At 40.9% G+C, this 26,633-nt stretch overlaps 1 protein-coding gene across 1 annotated transcript in view; it reads right to left on the bottom strand.

Moving 5' to 3' along the window:
• The window catches only part of LOC142596456 (rapamycin-insensitive companion of mTOR-like), a 109,773-nt gene that overhangs the window by 77,214 nt on the left and 5,926 nt on the right, over positions 1-26,633 (bottom strand). Inside the window, exons 2-3 of the mRNA XM_075725564.1 lie at positions 17,696-17,793; positions 205-269 (exon numbers count right to left, since the gene is read on the bottom strand). Coding sequence (XP_075581679.1) covers positions 205-269; positions 17,696-17,779 — 149 coding nt within the window. The 5' untranslated portion in view covers positions 17,780-17,793. The remainder of the gene's footprint in view (positions 1-204; positions 270-17,695; positions 17,794-26,633) is intronic.

The raw sequence follows: 26,633 nt of genomic DNA, 5'->3' as shown, positions 1-26,633 counted from the left end.
TTTTTCCCCCATTTTGCCTGAAAGCATATAATGTATTTGATTTTACTCATTAAAATATTTGTAAGGTGTATATATTTGCATTATGATATTTCAAACACATTAGAACTACAAAATACTAGCTCAAAAGTACAAATAAAATTGATTTAATTGCACCCAGAACAATTAAAGTACCCTAGTATTGCTCTAGTGCTCCTTACTACTTACCATATTATGATGCTGTCATATGTAAAACCTAGCTTTTCTTCAGCATGGCCAGTATTACAAAGAAGCTGAAAATAAAAGAAAACATCTATTACTTATAAGTCTTTAAAAATTACTATGTAAAACTGAAGATTTCTGGCAATGCTTTCAAAGAAAGCATTCATGGCAAGGGTAAACTTATCAACTTCAGACTTCCCTGAGAATTTATGCTGTCACTATTCTATGCCTATATAACCAGACACACACAAACCTGTGGCCTCTCATACTAGAGAAAAGCTTGCACAATTGTGTAAGCTGCCTACTGGTCAATTTTTCAACTCCAGATTGCTCCTCTTGCTGCCTTTAAGCTCTTTTCAGAAGAGCCATTAGTTGTGTGATCTGTAACCTGAGCAGAGATGAAAAAGACTGAAATCAAAGCACAAGTGCATTCAAAAAGAGGGCTTGGGTGAGAGTTTTGAAGCAAAGATAGACACTGATGGTCCACTGTCATGTTTTGCCACATCAGCACAGGCGTAGAAAAAAGGTGCCGCCAAGTGTCCTATAACTGACATTTGGCCTGGCCTGCCATCAATTCCACAGAATTTGTACCTCTGAAAAAAAAAAGTACAAAAGTCGAATTTATGCACACAAAAAGACACCAAAAAACTGTTGCAAATTCTGAACATTTCAACCATATCTGTCCATTCTGAGCACAAGACTGAAGATTCACAAGTGCAGTTTTTACATCCAAAACCAATCTCAAAAGGAGCAATCTAGTCCGTGCCTATGTTTTAGCCTCCTGAGAAAAGGAAAACGGTCTCCTGTAAGAAGAGCTGATGCTGTTCTCCTTTGCAAGAGCCACAAAGAAATTCCTAGTAACCTCATTTACTACCCCTAGATAAAATTATAAAATACTTTAATATTACGTCCAAATCCAAAAGCACTTTCCCAAGCACTTCCAAAAACTCAAGTGACTAATACTGATTGCAATAGCTTTGCACTTTGTCCTTTTCGAAAGAGGTTCAGTTTTGCATTCAGTTCCGAGCCAGTGCAGTATTAACAGTTTCTCCTCAGTGAGGAATTCAGGAACTGTTTGTGCCAACTAGTGAATACCCCTGTTCTAAAATTCTTAAAATATATCAAACTCTGTGCCATGTTCATGTTCTGTGCCAAGTGCAAGGTCCTGCACCTGGGACGGGGCAACCCCCAATATCAGTACAGGTTGGGGGATGAAGGGATTGAGAGCAGCCCTGTGGAGAAGGACTTGGGGGTACTGGTGGATGAAAAGCTGGACATGAGCCGGCAATGTGTGCTTGCAGCCCAGAAAGCCAACCGTATCCTGGGCTGCATCAAAAGAAGCGTGGCCAGCAGGTCAAGGGAGGTGATTCTGCCTCTCTACTCTGCTCTGGTGAGACCTCACCTGGAGTACTGCATCCAGCTCTGGGGCCCTCAGCACAAGAAGGACATGGACCTGCTGGAGCGGGTCCAGAAGAGGGCCACCAAAATGATCCGAGGGCTGGAGCACCTCTCCTATGAGGCCAGGCTGAGAGAGTTGGGGTTGTTCAGCCTGGAGAAGAGAAGGCTGCGAGGAGACCTTATTGCAGCCTTCCAGTACTTAAAGGGGGCCTACAGGAAAGATGGGGAGAGCCTTTTTAGCAAGGCCTGTTGTGACAGAACAAGGAATAATGGATTTAAACTAAAGAAGAATAGATTTAGACTGGATATAAGAAAGAATTTTTTTATGATGAGGGTGGTCAAGCCCTGGAACAGGTTGCCCAGAGAGGTAGTGGAGGCCCCATCCCTGGAAACATTCAAGGTCAGGTTGGACAGGGCTCGGAGCAACCTGATCTAGTTGAAGTTCCCTTCCAACCCAAACTATTCTGTGATTCATTCTGTGTATTTACTACTAACAATAAGAAATTTATAACAAACTAAATGAACAGTTAAATTAAGGCTACTGTAAGTTGAAATATTTAACGTGTTCCATGCTCCTGTTCTACTGTTCACCTCCACCTGAAAAATCAGCATACTGTACAGAAACCCTGCTTTTAAGTAAACCCATTTTATTAGCATGAAGGTTTAAATTCAAACACTTAGGTTTATGCTCAATGAGTACAAATTATAGAATCATAGAATCGTTTAGGTTGGAAAAGACCTTTAAGAGCATCCAGTCCAACCATTAACCTAACACTACCAAGTCCACCACTAAACCAATTCAGGGTAGAGTAGCAATTTCATGTTTCCTGGCTTGGTGGCTGGATTATTTACAATGAAAGTAAAAACTAGGAATCATTAAGGTTGGAAAGGACCTCTAAGATCATCATTCCAACCATCAACCCAACACCACCATGCCCACTAAACCATGTCCCAAAGTGCCACGTCTACCCGTTTTTTGAACACTTCCAGGGATGGGGACTCCACCACCTCTCTGGGCAGCCTGTTCCAATGCTTGACTACCCTTGCCGTGAAGAAATTTTTCCTAATATCCAATCTAAACCTCCCCTGGCGCAGCTTGAGCCCATTTCCTCTCATCCTATCACTTATTACTTGGGAGAAGGACCACATTACAGGTTTTTTTACCACAATTATTTTTCATATTGTGAGAAAAATGCATAGCATTAATGCTGAAATCCAAAGTTGTTAATGATACACATTATTAAATTGGCCTGGATCAGCTCCATATTTGGGTTCAAATAATCTTACTTAGTTGAAATATTTGGGATTTTGCATTTTTGACAGTGGCTAGAATCAAAGATGATTATAAAACAGAAGGAAAGTTATTATACAACCTATTTTCCTCCACCTTTCAAATTTAAGTGATAATAAAACTAGGCAATTGCGTGCATTAACCAGTTATGACAGTATGTCACTTCCTAGCATCAATCTATTTTTATGCCATGTTCTTGAACTGCCTAAGGCCACCACTGCTGCTTTAGCATTTTTACTGACAAGTTATGAACTCTAAAAATTGGCTGGCAGTGTAAGCAAAACAGTGTGATAAGACAGTGAGTAAAAAAAGTACATTGTTCAGTTTCAGACAAGTACATCAATAGTTGCTTAGGCTCATCATTTATACATCTAAACCTTTCCCCATCATTCCACCCCAGACACAAATGAGAAATCCTAATTTAACATACCAGATTATCTTCAACAGTCTTTTTTCCTACTTAAAATAAACCCCAGAATTATAATTCTGATGTTCAAAAAAAAAAAAAAATTCTGAGAAAGCTGCTATTGTGTGGAACACGAGTGCATTTTTGAAGCGAGTCTCCTGTCATTGCACTTACCATGCTTAGTTTTGCATCTTGAGCAGTCCTGAGATGAAACTAAAGCAGATTACACATTCCAGGAACCCACCTAACCTGCTGCAATTGCTAAAGGGCATTCACTTCACTGGACTAACTCTAGTCCAGTCCTCAGTAACCACTCCTTACCAAATACATACAGTGTGGATATTAGCTCCTCAATACCAACTGTTTTCCTCTATATATGTACTCCCATTGCACACACCCTCACTGATGTAGAAAGAAACTTGACCTTATCTTGAAACTCATAGTCATGTAACCTTCACTGATGTAGAAAGAAACTTGACCTTATCTTGAAACTCATAGTCATGTAACCTGACGACAGTTATAACTTGAGGAAAGTTTAAGCGCTGTGTGGACACACATTTCTGAATGTGATGATAATTATTACCAAAGTGTGTGATTGTGTCTGTGCATACATGTGAAACATCTCTCACAGAAAATGAACAGATAAAATTAGCTGAAAAAAGTAGGTACACGATTAGCTACTTTAGCTATTAGTTTACTCTCATTCCAACAGGCCACCATTACTTATGTATTGGCTTTCTGTACAATTTACACACGGTAGGTAGCGTGCTTACAGGATTTCCAGCTAGAAAAGAATTGAAAAGATGGACAGCAAGTTCAGAATTCAAAATGTTTCAGTGATTTGAAAGGAGTGCCCAAACTGGATAAGAAAATTCAATTAAATAAAGGGAACAGCATATCATATCATTCAGGGTACCACATTAAGAGAGACAGAAAAGCTGAAAGGAATCCAGCAGAGAAATACAAGATGTCCAGAAAACATTCAGAATGTCAAATACAAAAACAAATTTCAAAAGTAAAGCAAGTTCTGTAAGTTACAGCAATATATAAACTAAATGAGTTAATGTGATGTCATTTCCAAAATAGGAAATTTTACCTTTGGAAATACTAATAGGACCACATGTTTGAGATTAAGAGACCTTTTTTTCCACTTCACAGGTTGCTCTCAAAACTGCATAAAGAACAAAATTTTGGGCACCACATTTTAAGACCAGACAAACTGGAAAAAGTGTAGAAAAAGTGTAGCAGAAAAATGTACAAGGCAGCTAGAAAATACACCCATGAAGGCTGAAACATTGTGTTTATTTAGTCTAGGGGAAAAAATTGGCAAAAGTAAGGTTGGATTGATATATGTTTAAAAGGGGGGAAAAGAAAGTCATGGAAGCTGCTATAAAGAAGATACTGTTCAGCTGGTCTCAATGCTTTGGGTAATTGCTCAGTTACAAATAAATGTCTGGTCTTAAATATATTTAAGGGAAAACTGCCACTTCTCATTTCAACTTCAAACAACATTAAGCAGGCCAATGATTCTGGCCCAAATGCAGTGATGTTTGGAGATGGCTAAATTCCTGACAAAGCCAAGTATAACTGCCATGCTTTTGACTAACATTTAACAATTAATATGCATATCATTGTAGTATAAGTTTGAAGGCAAGCAGTACCAGAATACTAAAATCTGCTTTTGGCTACACATTGCTATATTTTACTAAAATGGCAATGGTTTATCATATCATGTAAATGCCTGTAATTAGGCAAATATACTTTATATTGTACATATATATATTTTATAGAAAGTGTATATATTTTTATATATACACACAATAATTTTTATATATTTTAATATATATGCACACACAGAGTATACTTTGCTTGTTAAAACTACCTATAATTCAACCCTAAAATTCAAAATTTTTGATATAATGGTAAATTAATGGGAATAGCACAGAATCTTTGAGTGGATGATTTAATATTAGGACAAAATGATACTTATGCTAGGCCAGACAGTGACTAACTTACAGTGAAGGGGTTTTTTTTGTGTTTATTGTCAGCTATGAGTTTTGCATCCTACTTGGATGAGTCATAGCAATATGAGTAACACATCAACATGTCTTGGAAACAGTAGCTCAAAAGAACAAAACCACAGAATGTCAACAGCATACACAAGTTGAGTGCACACTGAGACCATTCAAATTTAACAGAATAGTCACAGCAATTAATAGGTAAAAGTATGATATTATTCCAACTGTCCAAAATGTAATTATTATACTGTAATTTTGGAAATACTGGTAATATTTATGAGGAGACTACTTAGCAGATCCTAGTCTTAAGAGGAGCCCTTGCTGAAACCACATCCTCTGGATTTAGACCCATTAGCTCTCCATGTTTGTTCCACAGCTGAACGCCCCTAAGCAGATATTCTGTTCCTATCTGCTACATATTTCATCATGAGGTATCAAGTTTTGCCCATAGTGGTGTATAGCTATTTGGATGAATGTTACAGTCAGTCAATACTATATTCAGATTCTAAGATACTTGGATTTTGCAAAGGACAGCCAAGACCTTAAAATGACAACAGAAGCAGAGCAAGAAACAATGCAAGGGACTAAGAATCAGACAGAGAGACTGAATCTGTGAGAGCCTCTGTAGCCCCAAAATCAATCCATATCCTAGTGAAATTTAGCAGCATGGTCAAAAGCTAACAGATATATAAAGCAGCGTAGTAGAGCTTCATTAAATAATGATGGAATTAGTTTTGAGCAGATTGAAAATATCATTTTCCATATCACTGATGCTATTCAATTGCTAGGGTTAACCTAAAATGAATTAAGTTTCATTTTGTCCTTAAAGAAGCACCTTTCTTTTTTGAATGAAAAATAAAAATCCCTATAACAATATCTGTGGATCTTTTTTCTGTTCATTATTTAAATATGCTTTTAGGTTTAAAAAGGTATGAAGGATCTCTCAGAAGCTAACAGTGGAATAAATCTTCTATAATAAAGGATTCTAAATGAATACTTCAAATCCAAAGATATTTTCCACTAGGTAAATGCAATTGTACAGTTCCTTCTGGTTTTCAGAAATTTATCACTTACTACTTCTCATGGGGGTGGGGAAAACCCCAAAGAAATAACCATGATGTTTTATTATTAATCAGCAGAAGTCAGGAAACTTCAAGGCGCTTGCCTTATGTAGCTGGCCATATAAATGAAAGATGGGTAAACCTAGTCAGCTTACTGAAGCCAAAGGCACATACTGAGCTTGTGAACTGTTGTGATGACTGAAAGTGTCACTGATCATTTATTAGAGGTCAAATCCTCAAACAGTTTTCAGGTCAGGTTAGCTTAAATAGTGATGCAGGTGGTTTGAAAGAAACAAGATTATTTTTGTCCAGTACAGATTAGGCAGTATTTCACAAGCCTTTTTGCCCACAAAACTGCAGCTTCAGGTATTAGGTGATGAGCAGCAGAGGAGGAGAAAAATTTCTGCATCAGCCACAGCTGCAATTCAGAACAAAACATAACTTTCCATAGCTTGAGTATCATCAGAACTGGGAATGCTAATTTCTTGAAGCAGAAAACTTCAAGATGCTACAGCACCTGTTAAGCAAGAATAACCCATGCTCTACACCCAAAGAGCCAAGAACATGAGCATTAAAGTTTTTACTAATAAGAAGTGCTAGCTAAAAATTTGATGAATGAAATGCAAGTTTTTGTAAAATATCATGCATACGGCGTACTTTGCACAGTAAGCATGGGTGCTGTGGTGACTTGAACATCACTAGTTAAAACCCCTCTTGAAGGGAAAGACAAATGAAAATGGAATTACATCACTTAAGCATGCAAACGTCAAACAAAACATCTGCCTTACAGTAGCATTCTTGCAGATAAAGTAACAAATTCTGTTGACTGCTGACCACCATTATTTTAATCAATTTTATATAAAATTGATTAACTTCTGCATAAAATCCTGAAGTCTGGTTCAGTAATTTTTAAAGGGTGATTGCTTTCCTTCTCCTTAATAAATAGGGGGATACTCCCCCACCACCTTAAAAATCTAGTCCTCTTCCAAGGAAAGAAACCTGAACCTAACATACCTCAGATGTCTCGGAATTAATACAAAACTTAATGTCTACCATGATCTCTGTCAGGAAAATCCATGTTAACTTACATTACTTGTTTCCACATGAATACAAACATTTTGCTTCCTCTGACCAAAAATGTGAGAGTTGCCCAGTCTTTGCAGGAAAAATTTGGGGCAGAGGGGAGCAACTGCTTAGACTGGTGCTGACATTTTCTTTTAAGTATAATAATATTCCTAGCAGGAGAGTTAAAATAATACAGAAAAATCTATAAAACTTATCAAAATATGCTATAAAAAAAATTTCAAAGGTACTTTCCCTGCCCATAGGCCAAATATCCTAGATAACAAGTAGCCTTTCAAATGGACCATAAAATGCAAGAATTTACAGACGAATCAAGTTCATCACCTTCAATATAATTCCAAGAAAGGATACAAACATCCTCGGCTCTTAGCACATCTAACATCACAAAACCTCATCGTCTTCCCCACACTTCTATCTCACAAAGGAGGAACTGAGACTATATCAACTCATGGTAGAAGACCAGAGTGCAAAAAGGAAATAAAACCATCTCCCCAAAGTTCCAGGCTTTCAGTCTTAACCACTGGAATGAAAAAAACCACAGAACTGTTCCAAGCACAAAGGAAACAATACAATACAATTTGCAACTTTTATTCTATGTTCATAACTGCATTTACAGTTCAAACAAAAATAGCAAGAGTTTCCAAAACCAAATTATCTTGGCTTCAGTTGGGATAGAGTTAATTTTCTTCCTAGTAGCAGGCATAGTGCTGTGTTTTGGATTTAGTATGAGAAGAATGTATGTTAGTATGAGAGAAAGTGTTGGTATGTGCAGTTTTAGGAGATGCCCTGGTGGCAGCACAGGGGAAATTGTTGGTGTATACGGTTTTAGGAACTGCCTTGGCAGTGGCACAGAAGGATAAACATTTAACCAAGGCTTTACAGGAACAATTAGAGAATGAAACTAGAAGTCTCTCCGATCAGGTCACTGCTGAGCAGATGACTAACCAAAGATTAAATGCTGCTTTAGGGGAGGCTCTGGAGCGGGAGAGAATACTAAGGGAACAATTGGATGAAACTTGTTCTCAGACTGGTGTAGAAGATAAGGATACAAATTCTGACAGGGGGGAAGAGTCGGAGTTGCTATACCCTCTTAAAGACCCAGAGATGTATTCCTCTGAAGGGAGGAAGCCAAAATGTGACCTCTAATTAAGTCCGAGACTATAAATGATGGTCAAGGAGGAACTCAACAAATTACCACCCATACCGTTCCCTATTCCCCTACTGATTTGGCTAAAATTCAGGAAAAATATTCCTGGGGACCCCGAGAAATGGAAACCGAATACGTATGGAGAGTATCTCTTACCGGGGGTGACCGTATCTTGCTGAGTGAGGATGAAGCAAGAGGCTATTGGGGACCGGGGGTTTTTATAACCACAGATGATAACGGAGAGCCCTGGTCCCTGACCCAAAGAATAGCATATTGGGCAGGTGGATTAGATCCTATGGAAAGGGGAGACCGCTTCTCAATTAAAATGCCTACGGCGGACCACATTTTGGAAAGCGTACAGAAAACTGCATGTCTCCAGTTGGTTAATGTGAAACCCTATGCCTTGCCATTAGGGGCAAGGGAGGGAATCACCCCTGTAATAACCAAGTTAGGGGAAAAGGGGATAATTATCCCAGCTCACTCACCTTATAACTCTCTAGTGTGGCCAGTCCATAAACCCACTGGAAAGTGGTGAATGACAATTGACTATTGGTGCCTAAGTGCTAACACAGGCCCCTTGACCGCTGCTGTGCCTAGCATGGCTGAGCTATTGCTACTATACAGGAACAAGCCCACCAGATTTTGGCAACTATTAATGTAAAAGACATGTTTTTTATGGTTCCCTTGCAGGAAGCAGAGAGAGATCATTTTGCTTTCACCTGGGAAGGGGTGCAGTTTACTTTTACACGCCTTCCTCAGGGATACTGCCATTCACCGACCATCACCCACTACGCCCCGGCACAGGAGCTTGCCTGTGTTACCCCTGAGAAGGGTGTTAAGGTGTATCAATATATTGATGATGTATTGATTGGCGGCCCTGATGCCAATGTAGTGGGACAGACCCAAACAAAAATAATCACTCATCTGGAGAGTCTAGAACTCCAGATTCTGAGAATATACAGCTCCCATCCTCGGAGGTAAGGTTTCTGAGTATCTGGTGGAGGGGCGGGACAGTGTGTATTCCCCCTGAAACCCTGACTACCCTTGAACAAGTGAAAATGCCTAGAAACAAGACAGAACTCCAACATGCTGGAACATTTGCTGGAAAAGCAACACGGTGAGCTGTAGGCAAGCCAGGAGATTCCTGGAATGCATAGACGACAACTTCCTAAGCCAGGTAATACACACCCCTACCCAAGGGGACACAATACTGGACCTGATGGTCACCAATGCAAGTGAGCTCATTGGTGATGTCAAGACTGGAGGCAGCCTGGGCTGCAGTGATCACGCATTGGTGGAGTTCACGCTCCTGAGGGACATGGGAAAAGCGAGGAGTACAGTCAGGACCCTAAATTTTAGAAAAGCAAACTTCCAGCTCTTCAAGGAGTTAGTCAGAAGGACCCCCTGGGAGACGGTCCTCAGGGACAGGGGAACGGAACAGAGCTGGCAGATCTTTAAGGACACCTTCCATAGAGCACAAGAGCTATCAGTCCCCAAGTGTAAGAAATCAGGCAGGGAAGGGAAGAGACCAGCATGGCTGAGTCGAGACATGCTGGTCAAACTAAAGAGTAAGAGGGAACTGCACAGGCAGTGGAAGCAGGGACAGGTGTCCTGGGGGGAATACAGGGAAACGGCCCGGTTGTGTAGGGAGGAGGCCAGGAATGCCAAGGCGAGGATGGAGCTGAATTTGGCAAGGGATGTAAAGAATAACAAGAAGGGCTTCTACAGGTATGTCAACCAGAAAAGGAAGGTTAAAGAAAGCATACCCCCCGTGATGAACAAGAATGGTGACCTAGTATCAACGGACGAGGAGAAGGCTGAGGTACTCAACAACTTCTTTGCCTCGGTCTTCACCGGCAACCTCTCTCCTCACCCCTCCCGAATCGATGGACCACAAGATGGGGACCAGGGGGGTAAAGCCCCTCCCACTGTAAGGGAAGATCAGGTTTGAGACCACCTGAAGAACCTCAATGTACACAAGTCTATGGGACTTGATGAGATGCACCCCAGAGTCCTGAGTGAACTGGCTGATGTAGTTGCCAAGCCACTCTCCATGATATTTGAAAAGACATGGCAGTCAGGTGAAGTCCCTGCTGACTGGAAGAAGGGGAATGTTGTGCCCATTTTTAAAAAGGGAAGAAAGGAGGACCCTGGGAACTACCAACCTGTCAGCCTCACCTCTGTGCCTGGGAAGATCATGGAGCAGATCCTCCTAGAAGCTATGCTAAGGCACATGGAGGACAGGGAGGTGATTCGAGACAGCCAGCACAGCTTCACCAATGGCAAGACCTGCCTGACCAACCTAGTGGCTTTCTATGAAGGAGTGACTGCATCAGTGGACAAGGGAAAAGCAATGGATGTCATCTACTTGGACTTCTATAAAGTGTTCGACACAGTCCCCCACAACATCCTTCTCTCTAAATTGGAGAGATATGGGTTTGATGGGTGGACTGTTCGATGGATAAGGAATTGGCAGGATGGTTGCACCCAGAGGGTCGTGGTCAATGGCTCGATGTCCACATGGAGACCGGTGACAAGTGGGGTCCCTCAGGGGTCCGTACTGGGACCGGTACTGTTTAACATCTTCATCAATGACACAGACAGTGGGATCGAGCGCACCCTCAGCAACTTTGCAGACGACACCAAGCTGAGTGGTGCGGTTGACACGCCAGGAGGACGAGATGTCATCCAAAGGGACCTGGACAAGCTGGAGAGGTGGGCCTGTGGGAACCTCATGAGGTTCAACAAGGCCAAGTGCAAGGTCCTGCACCTGGGGTGGGGCAACCCCCGGTATCAATACAGGCTGGGGGATGAAGGGATTGAGAGCAGCCCTGTGGAGAAGGACTTGGGGGTACTGGTAGATGAAAAGCTGGACATGAGCCGGCAATGTGCGCATGCAGGCCAGAAAGCCAACCGTATCCTGGGCTGCATCAAAAGAAGCATGGCCAGCAGCTTGAGGGAGGTGATTCTGCCTCTCTACTCTGCTCTGGTAAGACCTCACCTGGAGTACTGCATCCAGCTCTGGGGCCCTCAGCACAAGAAGGACATGGACCTGTTTGAGCGGGTCCAGAGGAGGGCCATGAAGATGATCCGAGGGCTGGAGCACCTCTCCTATGAGGCCAAGCTGAGAGAGTTGGGGTTGTTCAGCCTGGAGAAAAGAAGGCTGCAGGGAGACCTTATTGCAGCCTTCCAGTACTTAAAGGGGGCCTACAGGAAAGATGGGGAGAATCTTTTTAGCAAGGCCTGTTGTGACAGGACAAGGAATAATGGATTTAATCTCAAGAAGACTAGATTTAGACTAGACATAAGAAAGAATTTTTTTATGATGAGGGTGGTGAAGCACTGGAACAGGTTGCCCAGAGAGGTAGTGGAGGCCCCATCCCTGGAAACATTCAAGGTCAGGTTGGATGGGGCTCTGAGCAACCTGATCTGGTTAAAGCTGTCTCTGCTCACTGCAGGGGGGTCGGGCTAGATGACCTCTAATGGTCCCTTCCAACTCAAAGCGTTCTATGATTCTATGCCTTAGGCCTGTTGGTGTTCTGGAGAAAACACATTCCAGACTTTTCCATCATAGCCCAACCCCTATATGACCTGACATGCAAAAGGGCCTCTTGGGATCGGAAGCCCAGCCATGAGGAAGCCCTGAAGCTATTGATTTTTGAGGCTGGGGTATATCAGGCTGTCCCAGTTCCAGCTAGGATTGAGTTAATTTTCTTCCTAATAGCAGGCTGTCCTGGTTTCGGCTGGGATAGAGTTAATTTTCTTCCTAGTAGCGGGCATAGTGCTGTGGTTTGGATTTAGTAGGAGAAGAATGTTGATAACACACTGATGTTTTTAGTTGTTGCTAAGCACTGCTTATGCTAGTCAAGGACTTTTCAGCTTCCCATGCTCTGCCAGGCACACAAGAAGCTGGGAGGGGGCACAGCCAGAATAGTTGATCCGAACTGACCAAAGTGCTATTCCATACCATATGATGTCATGCTCAGTATAGAAACTGGGGGGGGGTTGGCTGGGGAGCAGCGATCGCTGCTCGGGAGCTGTCTGGGTATCGGTCAGCGGGTGGTGAGCAATTGCATTGTGCATCACTTGCTTTGTATATTATTATTACTACTATTTTACTTTATTTCAATTATTAAACTGTTCTTATCTCATCCCAGGAGTGTTTCTCACTCTTACTCCTCCGATTCTCTCCCCCATCCCACCGGGGCAGGGGGAGTGAGCGAGCAGCTGTGTGGTGCTTAGTTGCTGGCTGGGGCTAAACCACGACACCGGCTTCAGGGCCAATACACCCGACTGACCCATTCCACAAGGAATGGGATTTTGCAATTCATGGGCTATCAATACACATGTGGCAACATGGACCTGAAGGCCCGACTTGTCCTATCGGGTTTTATTCACGTAGTTTTAAAGATGCAGAAAACCGATACTCAGTTTGGGAAAAGAGCCTCTTTGTGATTAGTTTGGCTTTGTAGGAGGCTGAGAAAATTATATGGCAACAACCAATCATTTTACAAGGGCCCTTTAAGGTCCTGAAACCAGTACTGTCAGGGACATACACACACACCCCCCGTGGGAGTTGCGCAGTGAGAGACAGTGAGAAAGTGGTATGCACAGTTAGGCCACTACTGCCATGCATGCCAGATAGAGGAAGGGACACCCAAACAGCTTCAAATACAGGATCCACCCTCTGATCACCCAGATCAGGAGCCTCCCTCTTCCCTTATTAAATCCGCTCCTCCATTTGAAACTCAGGTGAGAAACGTGTGGTTTACTAACGCGTCCTCAAAAAGACAAGGGAAGGTACGGAAATACTGAGCAGTAGCCCTACATGTTGATTCGGGAGAGCGGATTATAACAGAAGGAGAGGAAAGTGCTCAAGTGCGAGAGCTGGTAGCTGTATGGAGCACAATTATTAAGGAAGCAGAGAACAAAGAACCAGTATTTATTTACACCAATTCATATGCTGTGTTCAAGGGATGTACCGAATGGCTCCCATTTTGGGAGCAAAACCAGTGGGAAGTTAATCAGGTACCAGTATGGCAGCAAGAAAAATAGGAAGAAATCTTAAACATTGCTAAACAGGGGACCTTTTTGGTGGGATGGGTAGCTGCACATCAAAAGGGGGATCACCCAGCCCACATTTGGAATAATCAAGTAGATTCGCTAGCCCGCTTAGCTACAATGGCAGCAGAAGCTGAAGAAGAAAAGTGGGAGCATCTGTTAGAGTGGTTACAGGTGAAACATGGTCATTTCAGGGGTTAAAGACCTTTTCAAAGAAGCTGGTGGCATAGGCTGGCCTGTTACTTAGGAAGTGTGCAACACGCTCATTTCTGCTTGTAGTCAGTGCCGTACCCGGCTCGGAAGACATCCCTTGCAAGAACCCCCTCTCCATTTACGGAATGGAAAGGGCCTCTGAGAAACCTGGCAAGTGGACTATATCGGTCCATTTTGGAACTCTGACAGGAAACAATATGTACTAGTAGGGGTTGAAGTGGTGTCAGGACTAACTCAAGCAGAAGCAGTACGACGGGCAACAGGGGACAACATGGTGAAAGGGTTGAAGCTATGGTTTAGTTACCTACCAAAACCCCAATCAATCCAATCAGTTAACAGAAGCCACTTTACTGCCAGGGTGGTTCAGGAGTGGGCACGGGACAAAGGGATCCAACGGATTTTTTCACACTCCATACTACCCCCAGGCAAATGTCATTGCTGAATATACCAATGGGCCCCTAAAGCAAACCCTGAAACTTTATGAACCTGGGTAGCCACTGATGCACATGGGAGAGATCACCAAATTCATACCCGGTGGATTGTCCCCTCCTTTTAATTGTCGTTCATCTTTATGTATATCTATTCCACAGGTTGCCAGAAACCCACCATGGGACTTATGCTGTCGGTTTCTGAGTGGGTCATTGTTTGCATTGGTTGCCTGACACTGTTAGGCCTGGTTTTGTATTGGGGAAAGGTGGATTGGAAAAATCTGTTTCTTCACCACCACTGTTGGGGTAAAGGGATTGACCTTACACTTTTTGTGTGTGGGGAATTGGTATGCCTATTTTGAGTTCATAGTAAGTGTGATAAAGTTATAGGTGGTAAAGTTTGCCTTATTTTGCTTGTTATTAGGATAGTGGGAACATGGGGAAAACCTGCCAAATTGGCCTGGGAATTGATACAAGGGTTTGTATACATTTGGGATCAAACCGATCAGGGAATCTGTGTTGCCCTCCCTGGACTGGCGGAGGAAGGATTTAAATTTGCAATGATTAATGTCAATCTTACAAAAACACTAGATGAGGGACTCAAAAATCAAAATGTATCAAATCCAAACCCCACATGGGAAGACATTAGAGGGACCTTGTATCAAATCCTGAACAACTCTACATGGGAAAACCTATGGAATGCATCTTGTTGTGAAATTGTGAACACTAGTGTACCACAGTGTCTGCTGATGACAAAGACCTGTAAGAAAACCTATGGTGGAAGATACATTCCCTGTAATAACATATCCTGGTGGAGATCACCTGTAGGGGGAAGTTATTTTGAGTCTTTTAAATACTGATATAGCATTGGGCTGTGGGTTCTTGTTGTTGATGATCGGCCTTGCAATTGTAAAATGTATGATCTCGCAACTTTTATCTTCTCTATCCTCTCTCTCTCTTATCCATTATGTGATAATTACCACCCTGGACGAAGATGATACAATGTTTGAGCCACGGGGTGGTGTCAGGGACTGAAAGAGTTAATGCCTCAAACATTGTGGTGAGGCAAGTTAAAGTCTCCATAGTGATAAATTGGGGTCTGCATAGCACCACAGGTGAGAAGCCAATTGGCACAGAGCCTGGGAGGTGTGTTGGAGGATGTGCAGTTCTACCCTCTGATGGCCAAAGGTCATGCAGAGTTCATTTGAGGAAGGGGCTCACGACCATACCCCCCCACCCAGTGGTGCCTGTGCAGAAGATGGAGAACATTCTGGAACAAGCCTCAAGGGGGGCGAGACTAGAGGTGGGGACTGGCCTATAAAAACCACAAATTCGAGGAGCCACATGTGCACCCCTACCATCAGAGAACCCCACGCTGCTGCTGCTCCTGCTCCGGACCTGCCTCCCTCACCCGCTGCTGGCACAGCCGGAGGCCCTGCACTCCAAGAACAGCACGCCTACCGCGGAAGGACTGCCGTGTTTTTCATTGACATTGTGGGATCCAAGGGTGGTGATATCTCTCTCCCCTCTTTCTTCCTTTTCCTTTCCTAAGTATTTGAATTAGAACCCATGTTGCTTATCGTTGCACTTTCCTGGTTTGGGTTGCCTACCATTATGCTTTCCAAATTCAGGTTGGTGTTTACCATCAATAAAGTGTTTAACTGATCATTTGCCATTTCACCTTAATTTAGCCCAAGGGAATCACAGAGCCTCCACGATCCTCTCTGGACAGTCCAGTTCGGGTCTCAACAGGAAGGTGTGGACTCTATCAGAAAGGTGTAAAACTTACCAGCTCCTTCTGTGTATCAGTCCATCCATTTGGGTAACACTCACACTGAAGCTCCAATGTCTCCTAGCTCATTGAATACAATGCACTTTTCCCTTGCCTCGACAAATGGAACACTGGTCCAACCACAACTATTCAGCATGCTACAACAAACACCTCTTTCATAAGTACCTGCTCACAGCTCTCTGCTGCTCTCCACGTGTTCCTCCTCTACCAAAAAAAATTGTACTTGCTCTCCTTCTGAAGGCCTTTCATGGTCTCTTTCTTCAGACTACCATCTCTCGTTCTGAAGTAAGTTTTTAATTCTTGCCTCCTGTCAGCTCACAACATCAGCTTCCAACATATCTGTCATACTTTCAGGCAAGTACCTTTCACATTCCTATGATTTGGAAGCTTATATTTGGAAAAAGCACCTCAAAAATCAGCAATACAGACCATTTCTAGAAGTCACCCCTTTAAATCTTTTTCACTATGAAACCTGCAATGAAAGTTGACAGTTGCTATTCTATTATTGCCCAAACCACTGCATATCATACAGTCCTCTCCTTCGCCATACTTTGTCAGTTTACATCCAGAGAGTCTGGCATTTCACATTTTTGATTCAATTCTGTGGAGCAGGAACCAATCTTTAGCTCTGTCTGTGCAACTTAACCCATGCACTGAGAGATAATTCAGGCTTCTAAGCACTAAAATACTACAAAAATTCAGTTAGTAGGACATGTAGACAAACTTCAGCATAACCCTGCATTCATATATTTGCTTGTCCTTATTTGCTCCTTTCCTCTCACACAGTACATAGATTCCAAGTACTGTTCCATGATACTAAGCTGTTTCATGAATCATAGAATCATAGAATCATTTAGGTTGGAAAAGACCTTTAAGATCATCCAGTCCAACCATTAACCTACACTACCAAGTCCACTCTAAACCAATCAAGGGTAGACTAGACTAAACCATGTCCCGAAGTGCCACATCTACCCATTTTTTGAACACTTCCAGGGATGGTGACTCCACCACCTCTCTGGTCAGCCTGTTCCAATGCTTGACTACCCTTGCCGTGAAGAAATTTCTCCTAATTTCCAGCCTAAACCTCCCCTGGCGCAGCTTGAGCCCATTTCCTCTCGTCCTATCGCTAACTACATGGGAGAAGAGACCAACACCCACCTCACTACAACCTCCTTTCAGGTAGTTGTAGAGAGCGATAAGGTCTCCCCTCAGCCTCCTCTTCTCCAGACTAAACAACCCCAGTTCCCTCAGCTGCTCCTCATAAGGCCTGTGCTCCAGACCCTTCACCAGCTTTGTTGCCCTTCTCTGAACACGCTCCAGCACCTCAATGTCTTTCTTGTAGTGAGGGGCCCAAAACCGGACACAGTATTCCAGGTGCAGCCTCACCAGCGCCGAGTACAGGGGGACAATCACCTCCCTGCTCCTGCTGGCCACACTATTCCTGATACAAGCCAGGATGCTGTTGGCCTTCTTGGCCACCTGGGCACACTGCTGGCTCATGTTCAACCGGCTGTCAATCTCCCAGACAACACCCGATAGAGTACATATAAAATATTTTGCCCATATGATCACTTGTGCTGACACCATTTGAGCTCTTACCTTAGTAAAATTATTCAAGTGACCTAGTTTTCTCATATTTGAAACTCCTTGTAATTTGGACACATTTTGGAGAATCTCTCTCATATTATCACAGGGTTCTGCAAAAGAAAACAGGTTATTAGCAGATACAGTTTAAAAAAAAAGAAATCAAAAATCTAAACATGCATTCAACATACAGTTTCCTAAATATAACAGGTACTCTCCTGGTCTTAATTAAGGACGCATCAATTTGATTTATGCTTAGAACTAAGACCAGACATACCCAAGTTCTCTAGAATAAATGATAAAGCCTATGGAAGAGAGAGACTCCTATTTTAAAGCAGATTTCAATCAATATCTTAGATTTACAGTTGACAAAGAAATCCATTTAGTGCCCGAAACTCCAATACTAGCATCTCATAACTGAACAGCTTTATCCTTAATCCCCTTGTAATTTAAAGACAAGAAGTAAACAAAGAAGTAAAAAGATAGCATGTTACTGCCACACCACATGATTTCTTTTTTCCCCTTCAGACAACGGGTTGGTGAGATTTTGGGAAGACAGGACTCTTTTCTGCTCTCCATATTAACCTCTGTCCACAATCACCCTAAACTTACTAGAGGGCTGGGACTTTCCAGTGAACATGGGAAGTGAACTACAAGGTAAGCAGGGGGACTAGGAACTTCTCCTTTCTTCCTAAGGGTCCACCATCCCAACAAAAAAACCCCAGGATTCAGACACCAGTTGATGACCCTGCATTTTGTTGGGAAACGGAAAAGGACTATCAAACATAGGGAGAAGAGACAATATTGCCCTGTCTTTGGGAACAATGCTGGGAGTTGAGGCAGTGGGACAAGCAGCACAGAGTGGGGCTGGGCACAGAGAGCTGCACACAGAGCTACTGTAACAGAAACTGCAGTAAGCTCTGTACACAGCAGTATTGCGGTAGTACAGTTTTCAAAGGGAGATGCTCAACTGCAGGATTTTTGTGCAGTTTTGGATTAGACACTGTATTCTGTGATAGGCACTAAAACACTATCAACAGCACTGTAGCTTGAAATAAATGAAATACCAAGGCTATGCTGGAGACGTGAACTGTTAAAAAGTATTACATTACCAAAAAAAGAAAAAAATTGCATTACATAAAGTCTTTAGAAAAAGCCTGAAGAGTCCAAACACTGGACATCTGGAAAGCAGCAGAGAGAAGGGTTTTGTGTGTGGTGCCCCATACTAACTTCCAGTAAAAGAAACTTGCTTCCTACTACAGTATGAACAGCTACAGCTGAATTTGTGGAGTATATATAGTCTTTTATTTCCCTGTTCATCCTGAAAGGATATTTGTATATTTTTCATTATACAAAGGAAATAAAAAGCATCAGAGATGTAAAGAAAGGACCTTCTCACCACCTCTCTACAAACCAAGCTGAGTTTGTTATCAACTTCTGTAGTTTAAAAACTTAAAAAAGCAACAAATTTGAAAAAGCAGACATATCTAGCAATCTCATCAGGATATATCCAGAACATATTTGAAAAGACAAGAGCCTGTACTTGCACTACCATCAGGAATACAAGACAGTATTTAAAGACACCTACAGGTAGGAACCTGAATTCAGGTGTGTAAACCTGTGCCAGATGTCTCAGCTCCCACTGTAGTCAATGGAGATCTCATCTATCAGCCAAAGAAGTCTAAAACAATTAACCTGACTAGCTGCAAGGTGTCTACTCAAGGGTAAGGTGAATCAATTGTATTGACTACGCTGCTTATAATGAGACTTTATCACATGTACAGACATGCTACTGCCACAGTACATAATTATGATTTTTTTTTTCAAAGGGTCAGTGGGATTTTGGGAAGACAAGACAGGCATCAATCTCAGTCATCAACAGCTTGTATGAAATAGCTTATTGCTGTGACTAAGGTTTGCGGAAGAGGATAAGTCAACTGTCAGATACACAGCCACAAGTAAAGACAGAGCTATATAAAGCACTGCAAAACACTATGCATAGCAAAAGAAATAGTGAAACCAAACATGCAATAACTGTGTGTAAATTGGAACATGTATATACATCTGTTTGGACCCCCGCACCCTGGGGGGGTGGGATCTTTGACACAATCACAGAAATTAGACAATTAAAATCTTACTGGATCCATCCCAAGTTTAGGATTCCTCTGCATAGTCTACTTTTCCAGGGCTTAATTCAGTTTTAGAGGTTTGCAATAGCACAAAACATTATAAAAACAAAACAAAACAGAGAAAGAAACATTGAAGACAAGTAGGTTGGTATAATTGTGACACTACAAATAGCTTACATCATAACCCCTAATTTCAAGGGAACATAATAAGAGAGGAAAATAACTTCCTTATAATTTGGTTTCTCTGAAAATACAGTTTGGTCGATTTCTACGCTTTGGCCTGCCGTGGATTATGGGTGGGAATTTCCCTGGCTCACACCACTTTCGGACCTGTAACATATCCCTATTACACCACAAGAAAGATCCCAGGTGAGCAGCCTTAGAACTCTCCAGAATGTTCTACTTCAATTCCCTGAAGAACAAGCAGCAACAGTAACTTTCCAAAATGACTGGAAATACTTTTATAAGTTTTAATTTTGAAAGTGCAGATGGTTACATACCCAAGGTAAACCTCTACTGAAACTAAGCTCACTATATGGACAGGAAAGACCACAAGACTAGCCCAGGAAACCTCTTATACATCATTGGCAATGAACATTTCTATTCAGCTACCTGATACTGCGGGCAGTAACTTGGAAGTGAGCGAGGTGTGCTGTGCAGAAAGGCAGCCAATTTGGACATGAAGAAACCAGGACACAATGATGCTGTCACTTCCCATGTTAACAATTCTGTAGCAATAGCACACCTTTGTAATGAGGCTGCATAATTAAAACGTGCACTAAACCCATTTTACTCTATACGTGTATGAAAAACTGCAGTTATAGCAACTTTTCTCACATTGTCCTCTTTCTGCTGAGAAAAGCTCTCATTTCTAGAGAGACAGAGAAGTCCGAGGAAAACCATCTTTGTAGTGCTTAGCAGAGCAGCCAGGTATTTCCCAGAAGCTTCAGTAGCAGATAAGTAATTTGGAGCAAAGTAGGGACCCCAGTATAAGATCTACAACACTGTGAGAAAACTGAGAACACGACAGACACTTCCACTATCAAATGGATAATATGAATACAGCGAGTTATCTGGCTCACACTTTGATAATATCAGCAACACTAGTGCTGTAGAAAAAACAAGACAGTAAAAAAAATAAATACCCTCTAATGGCATACTACCTCAGAAAGAACTAAGATTATGGGAGTCTTTTCCATCAAGCCTTGTCAGTTCAAGTCTTGTTTTAAACTTTGGAAGAACCTTCTTGCAAAAAATCTCTTCAAAAAAGTTAACAAAAGAATTGTGACATTAACTTCAAGGAAAGACAGGCTATCCTGTTTCTCCTCTTCTGGAAACGCATGATATATTAGAAAGAAGTAGAAGATTTACTCAGTTACTCTAGCACGACTCATTTTTAATAAAAATAAAGTCAATAGGAAAGGTAGGCAGGCCTAATGGAACTTCATGCGTTGCAGATGTAAAAATTTAAACAAAATAACATGACTTCACAAATAGAGATATAGTCTCTTGCTATTCTGTCCCTTACATTAAAATGGGCTTGAAAAGAAACTAAATACATTCTAGATTCTACCAACTAAGCCACGTGGCTTTCTCTTAAAGATCAGTTACAGCACTGCATATCTTCCTGCCACAAAATCTCATGCAACAGCATTGAGGAACATGGCACGCAGAGATTGATCTCCCAAAAGTAGTAGTATCATGGCCCTGACTTTTTTTTTTTTTTTTTTTTAAACAACCCCAGTTCAGACCATTGTTGCAGAGATTTCTTAGTTCTGATTAACCAGCCCTTACTCTTTACCCCTTCAGTAGTTCTTACCTTTCTATCTGGAGAGAAAGAGAGAGGACAAGAGAGGACAAACAAGCGAACAAACGAGAGAAAGAAAATAAAGAAGAGAAGCTACTCATTATAATTTTAAGACCCCTCAATAGTCTATTCTTTCCTGACTTCCTCATTTATCACTGAGATGCTGACTCAAGTTGGCCCATAACGATAACCAAATATCTTCACATTCTTTCCCATGGTGCTTCTGAGGGTGGAGCTGTGCAAAATGACTGAGCTGATCTTACAATCTTAGAGCTTTCTTCTGCCAAAAGATGCACAACCCCCTCCCTTCCCTCTACCCTCTCCCACTATATGATATACCCTACCCCTTAAACTACTCTGGCACCCATCAGCTTCACATTAAAATGATTCTGCTAACTAATTCAGCAGAATACTTTTCATTCTTTTGGCTGTGTAAGTTTTATGCTGGGTTACTGAGTCAAACTGAATACTGAAGTCATACAAAAATCCACACACAGCAGAAGAGACTCATTAGATAAAAGTCAGACTTTTTTTTTTTACATGCACTTTTACACCTGGCAAGTTGTCCTGATTAATGGATACAAAGCCACTTTGTCTCAAATCTCATCTAAAAACATGTTGATATATACAAAAATTTCAAGCCAGCCCACTTGTGTTCTGCAACAACAGCTTAACTTGCTGATCACTACTGTCTCATTTTCTATATATCCATCTTCCTTTTTGGACAGCAAGCACTTTGCAGTAGCCAGTATTTGTTCTGTGTATTTCTATTATACTAAACACAGTTCTTCACCCACACCTGTTTGCACTGAATAACACCCAGTACATATAACAATAATCCTTAGCACACAGTGAAATTTGTGGGTTTTGTCCTGCTTAGCTTACTATACATCTTTACATTTAATAGAGATTTTTGAAGTCTAAGTGTTATGTGACTGTATATTGCAAAGCTGCTCTTAGCGGCTTGCTAAGCTACATGCTGCCAAAACAGACAAGTGAAACACACTAACTAGGATCATTAACGCACTGTTCTCCATTTCCACTGAAATAGTCATGAGTTATCAGTTATTAAAAGCAATGAAACATTAGGAATCAGTTACTTAAAGATGTCTATGTAAGCCTAGAAGACAGATAATCAGTCTGCTAAAACACTTGTTATCAATACCTTAAATAATGAAATGAAACACAAATGAGAAGGCATATCCTGCCATTATCAACTTGCTGGGGGAAAAAAAAAATCCGGACAATCATGTAATCTCTCATAACATGAAGTATTCTTAATTTACATCTAATTCTAAATGTGGAAACTGCACAGAAGAAAAACAACCAGGTTCTTAGAACAATGGATGAAAGCTACATAAAAAAAAGCAAACTGCATGACACAGATCACTCCTGAATTTTTTTATATTGACACATCAACTCCACTTTGCCAGATTCAAAAAAATTAGCGCATGAACAGTTTACATTTAGCCTATGATTTTCAAAAACACAGTAATATATGTTTAGACTGAAGGTATGTCTCAATTTATAAGGTAAAAACATAGAAATAATTGTTTCTTTGTAATATCAAATTTATGCAGTTACTATTATGTTGAAAAATGTACTGAATACTAAAGCAGATAGACATCCTCTATGATCACTGTTAAAATTCTGTTATCACACCTGAATCAGTAAGGTGCAAAATACTTTGCGCTGCTATAGTGTGACATAAGTTTGGCCAAATAATTCTCATAAATTTTAGATTAAAAAACCAAAACACAACACCACAATGTATTACAAATCTTAAGTTTAACAACTGAGAGCACCCCCATGAAAAGTACAGGTTACTGAAAACAGCAATTTCTGCAGAACGTACCTAGGGATTTATTTAGTTTGATTCCTATAGCTTCCATAGGTGAACCACACATGAAGCACTTTATTTGGAATACAACAGAGAAGCTCCAATAACCCATGTTCATGAAAACAGGAAAAAAATAAAGACTAAGAACTCAGATTATTTTCACTCTTGCTGCTTAAGCTATGAATAGATGCAAGTGGCTCAGTAATATGGAAAAAAGCACACCTCCTCTCTTTCACAGCAGTCAGCAAAGTAAGTAAAAGAACTGTTCCTTCTACATCAGTCAGGTAGAAATTAATCTTCACATTTACAAAAATGTCTATTAACTAGAAAGCAGTACAAAAGACAGCACATCCAAGGTAGGATCCAGGAATCACTAGAACCTCAGATAAGAAGAAAGTCTTGTATCGGGATCACACAAAGAATTCTAATCCTTCATATTTAGCTCTGTACATCTAGACTTGCACATACGTCCTTCTGTAAGTAAACAAGAAATTAAAGTTTAAATGCTGTTGTGACTGTATATATTTCTCTTTTGCAGATGTGTGTAAAATATTGCAAATTAAATGATAGATTTTTTTTTTTTTTTTTTTTTTACAGATTCCTAAGTATGGATAAAGGTCACATGAAATATACATTCTGGTGTTGCAGTCAGCTTGAAGTGGCAACAGCAGTTCAAAAATGGACCACTTTCCAAATTACTTTCTTATAATATTATTGCCATCCTTACATTCTCACCCTTGGAATTATGTTAATTATTCCTAGTGTGCGAGACTGTTGCTTTACTGCTAAAACTTCTGAAAAACAGGTTTCTGTTTTTCTTCTGAAAAACAGCACTAACTGCAGCAGGAAACCTTTAAACTGTGGCAAATGTATGATATGATAACTACCCCCCCCCCCCAAATGTTATAACCAGATGATTTCAAATTAGTGCACAGATGCTTGGAAACTCCAGTCCCTTGTGCTAGGGACAGGACAGGTCTCATCTGCCCACAGCTGTGACTGTTCAAGCCTTTTACTCTTTCTCTTGAAAAGGTAATTTTCAGAGAAGGGACAGGAAGTATCATAATTATATTTATAAATTTCACAACAGGATCTAAGTACAACTTTTTAAACACAGAAGACACCTAATTCATTGGTAAATTTCAACTTAGAAAAATGTATCCCACTGAAATAACAGGCTAACCTAAAAAACTGAGGTGGAAACACCACATTTATAGAAACAGCAACATTTTTTCCATTTCTTTTTCTGAATTTCATGGAAAAAAAAAAAAAATCCAGTAAGTCTACCCATGAGAATCACATATGGTTTGCATAAAGAAGGAGATGAACACATTTTAAATTCTCTAGATATGAGGTTGCTAAAGCTGAATTCTGACATCACTGATGCTCAGAAGGTAACAAAGGAAAAAGATGACTTAAAGATTTAATCAGGTTTTTTAAAACAGTAATTTTCAGGCAACAGCTGTTCTTGATAGTCCTCTATTTTTATGAAGTAATTATATTTTTTAAATATTTTTTTTTATTTCTAGTCTGTGTACACTTCAACCAGGAGGCCAATCTTTTATGCAGCTGAAAAAAAAAATAAACAAAATCCCTGTACTGTTCACCATAAATCTTTACACGAAGAGATTAATGAAATTATTCATTGTTACTCTTATTATTATATATTATTATATATTTTTCCATAAATCAAGGCCATATTGTTTTGTTGTAAATACCATACATCTATGCACAAGTATCTCCTGTATTCTTAAATCAACAGCTGTAGTTCATTTCACAACAAATAAAAGCTTTACAATTGGGTATAAAGATGTACCTCTCATGTTAAACAAACAATTGCTAACTGTCAGTAACCATTTCTAGTATGGGTGGGTAACTGTCCTATCTCATCTTTACCATTTTGCCATCCTTTTGGTCTTAGACTCACAAGGTTACTCAAAATATCACTGATAAATAGCATGAAATCTTAACTACCCATTTCTCCAACTGAAAGGGAATTCAAAATCTTTGTGCTTTTCATTTTACACCTCAGACAATTAAGTGTCTTTAATTTCTACAAAATAAAAATATTTTTTAAAAGTAGCTTCCTGAAACATTCCAGAAGCAGCTACTTGAATAAATGGTCAGATGTGGCCAAAACAGTAACAATAAGTAGCAATCAGACAAAATCAAGGAGCTTAGAGAAGTCTAGATAGCAGAGAACAAAACCAGTAAATTTAGAATTTTTTTTGCTCTCTACAGCTTCCTGAGGAGGGGAAGTGGAGAGGGAGGTGCTGATCTCTTCTCCCTGGCATCCAGTGACAGGACGTGTGGGAACGGTTCAAAGCTGCGTCAGGGGAGGTTCAGACTTGACATTAGGAAATGTTTCTTTACCAAGAGGGTGGTCAAACACTGGAGCAGGCTTCCTAGAGAGGTGGCCAATGCCCCATGCCTGTCAGTGTTTAAGAGGCATTTGGACAATGTCCTTAATACCATGCTTTAACTTTTGGTCAGCCCTGAATTGCTCAGGCAGTTGGACTAGATGATCTTTGTAGGTCCCTTCCAACTGAAACAGTCTATTCCAGAACCAAAGTCTCCCCTTTTAGGAAGACTTTCATAAAGGCTCCATCACTCGGACTAATTTATTAATGAACAATGTTGATTCCAAGGACATTGCTATTCAGGTAGAATTTGGTTGAAGAGAGTTCCTCATAAATATTTAGTTACCCAAACCTGTTCAAGCCACTATTGAGATGCAGCTTGCTACACTCTGATGAATATAACAAAAGCATAAGAACATGAGACCTACAGAGCTGTTAGGTATGTGCTAACAGTAAAGTTCAGTCACATAACTAAAGTGTAGTGGTTTAGCCCCAGCCAGCAACTAAGCACCACGCAGCCGCTCACTCACTCCCCCTACCCCGATGGGATGGGAGAGAGAATCAGAGGAGTAAGAGTGAGAAACACTCCTGGGTTGAGATAAGAACAGCTTAATAATTGAAATAAAGTAAAATAGTAATAGTAATAATAATAATAATATACAAAGCAAGTGATGCACAATGCAATTGCTCACCACCCGATGACCGATACCCAGACAGTTCCCGAGCAGCGACCGCTGCTCCCCGGCCAACCCCCCCCAGTTTCTATACTGAGCATGACGTCACATGGTATGGAATAGCCCTTTGGGCAGTTTGGATC

Source organism: Pelecanus crispus, chromosome W (genome assembly GCF_030463565.1).
Source record: "Pelecanus crispus isolate bPelCri1 chromosome W, bPelCri1.pri, whole genome shotgun sequence".
Taxonomy (NCBI): Eukaryota; Metazoa; Chordata; class Aves; order Pelecaniformes; family Pelecanidae; genus Pelecanus; species Pelecanus crispus.
This window is presented reverse-complemented; position numbering and strand designations above follow the sequence as displayed.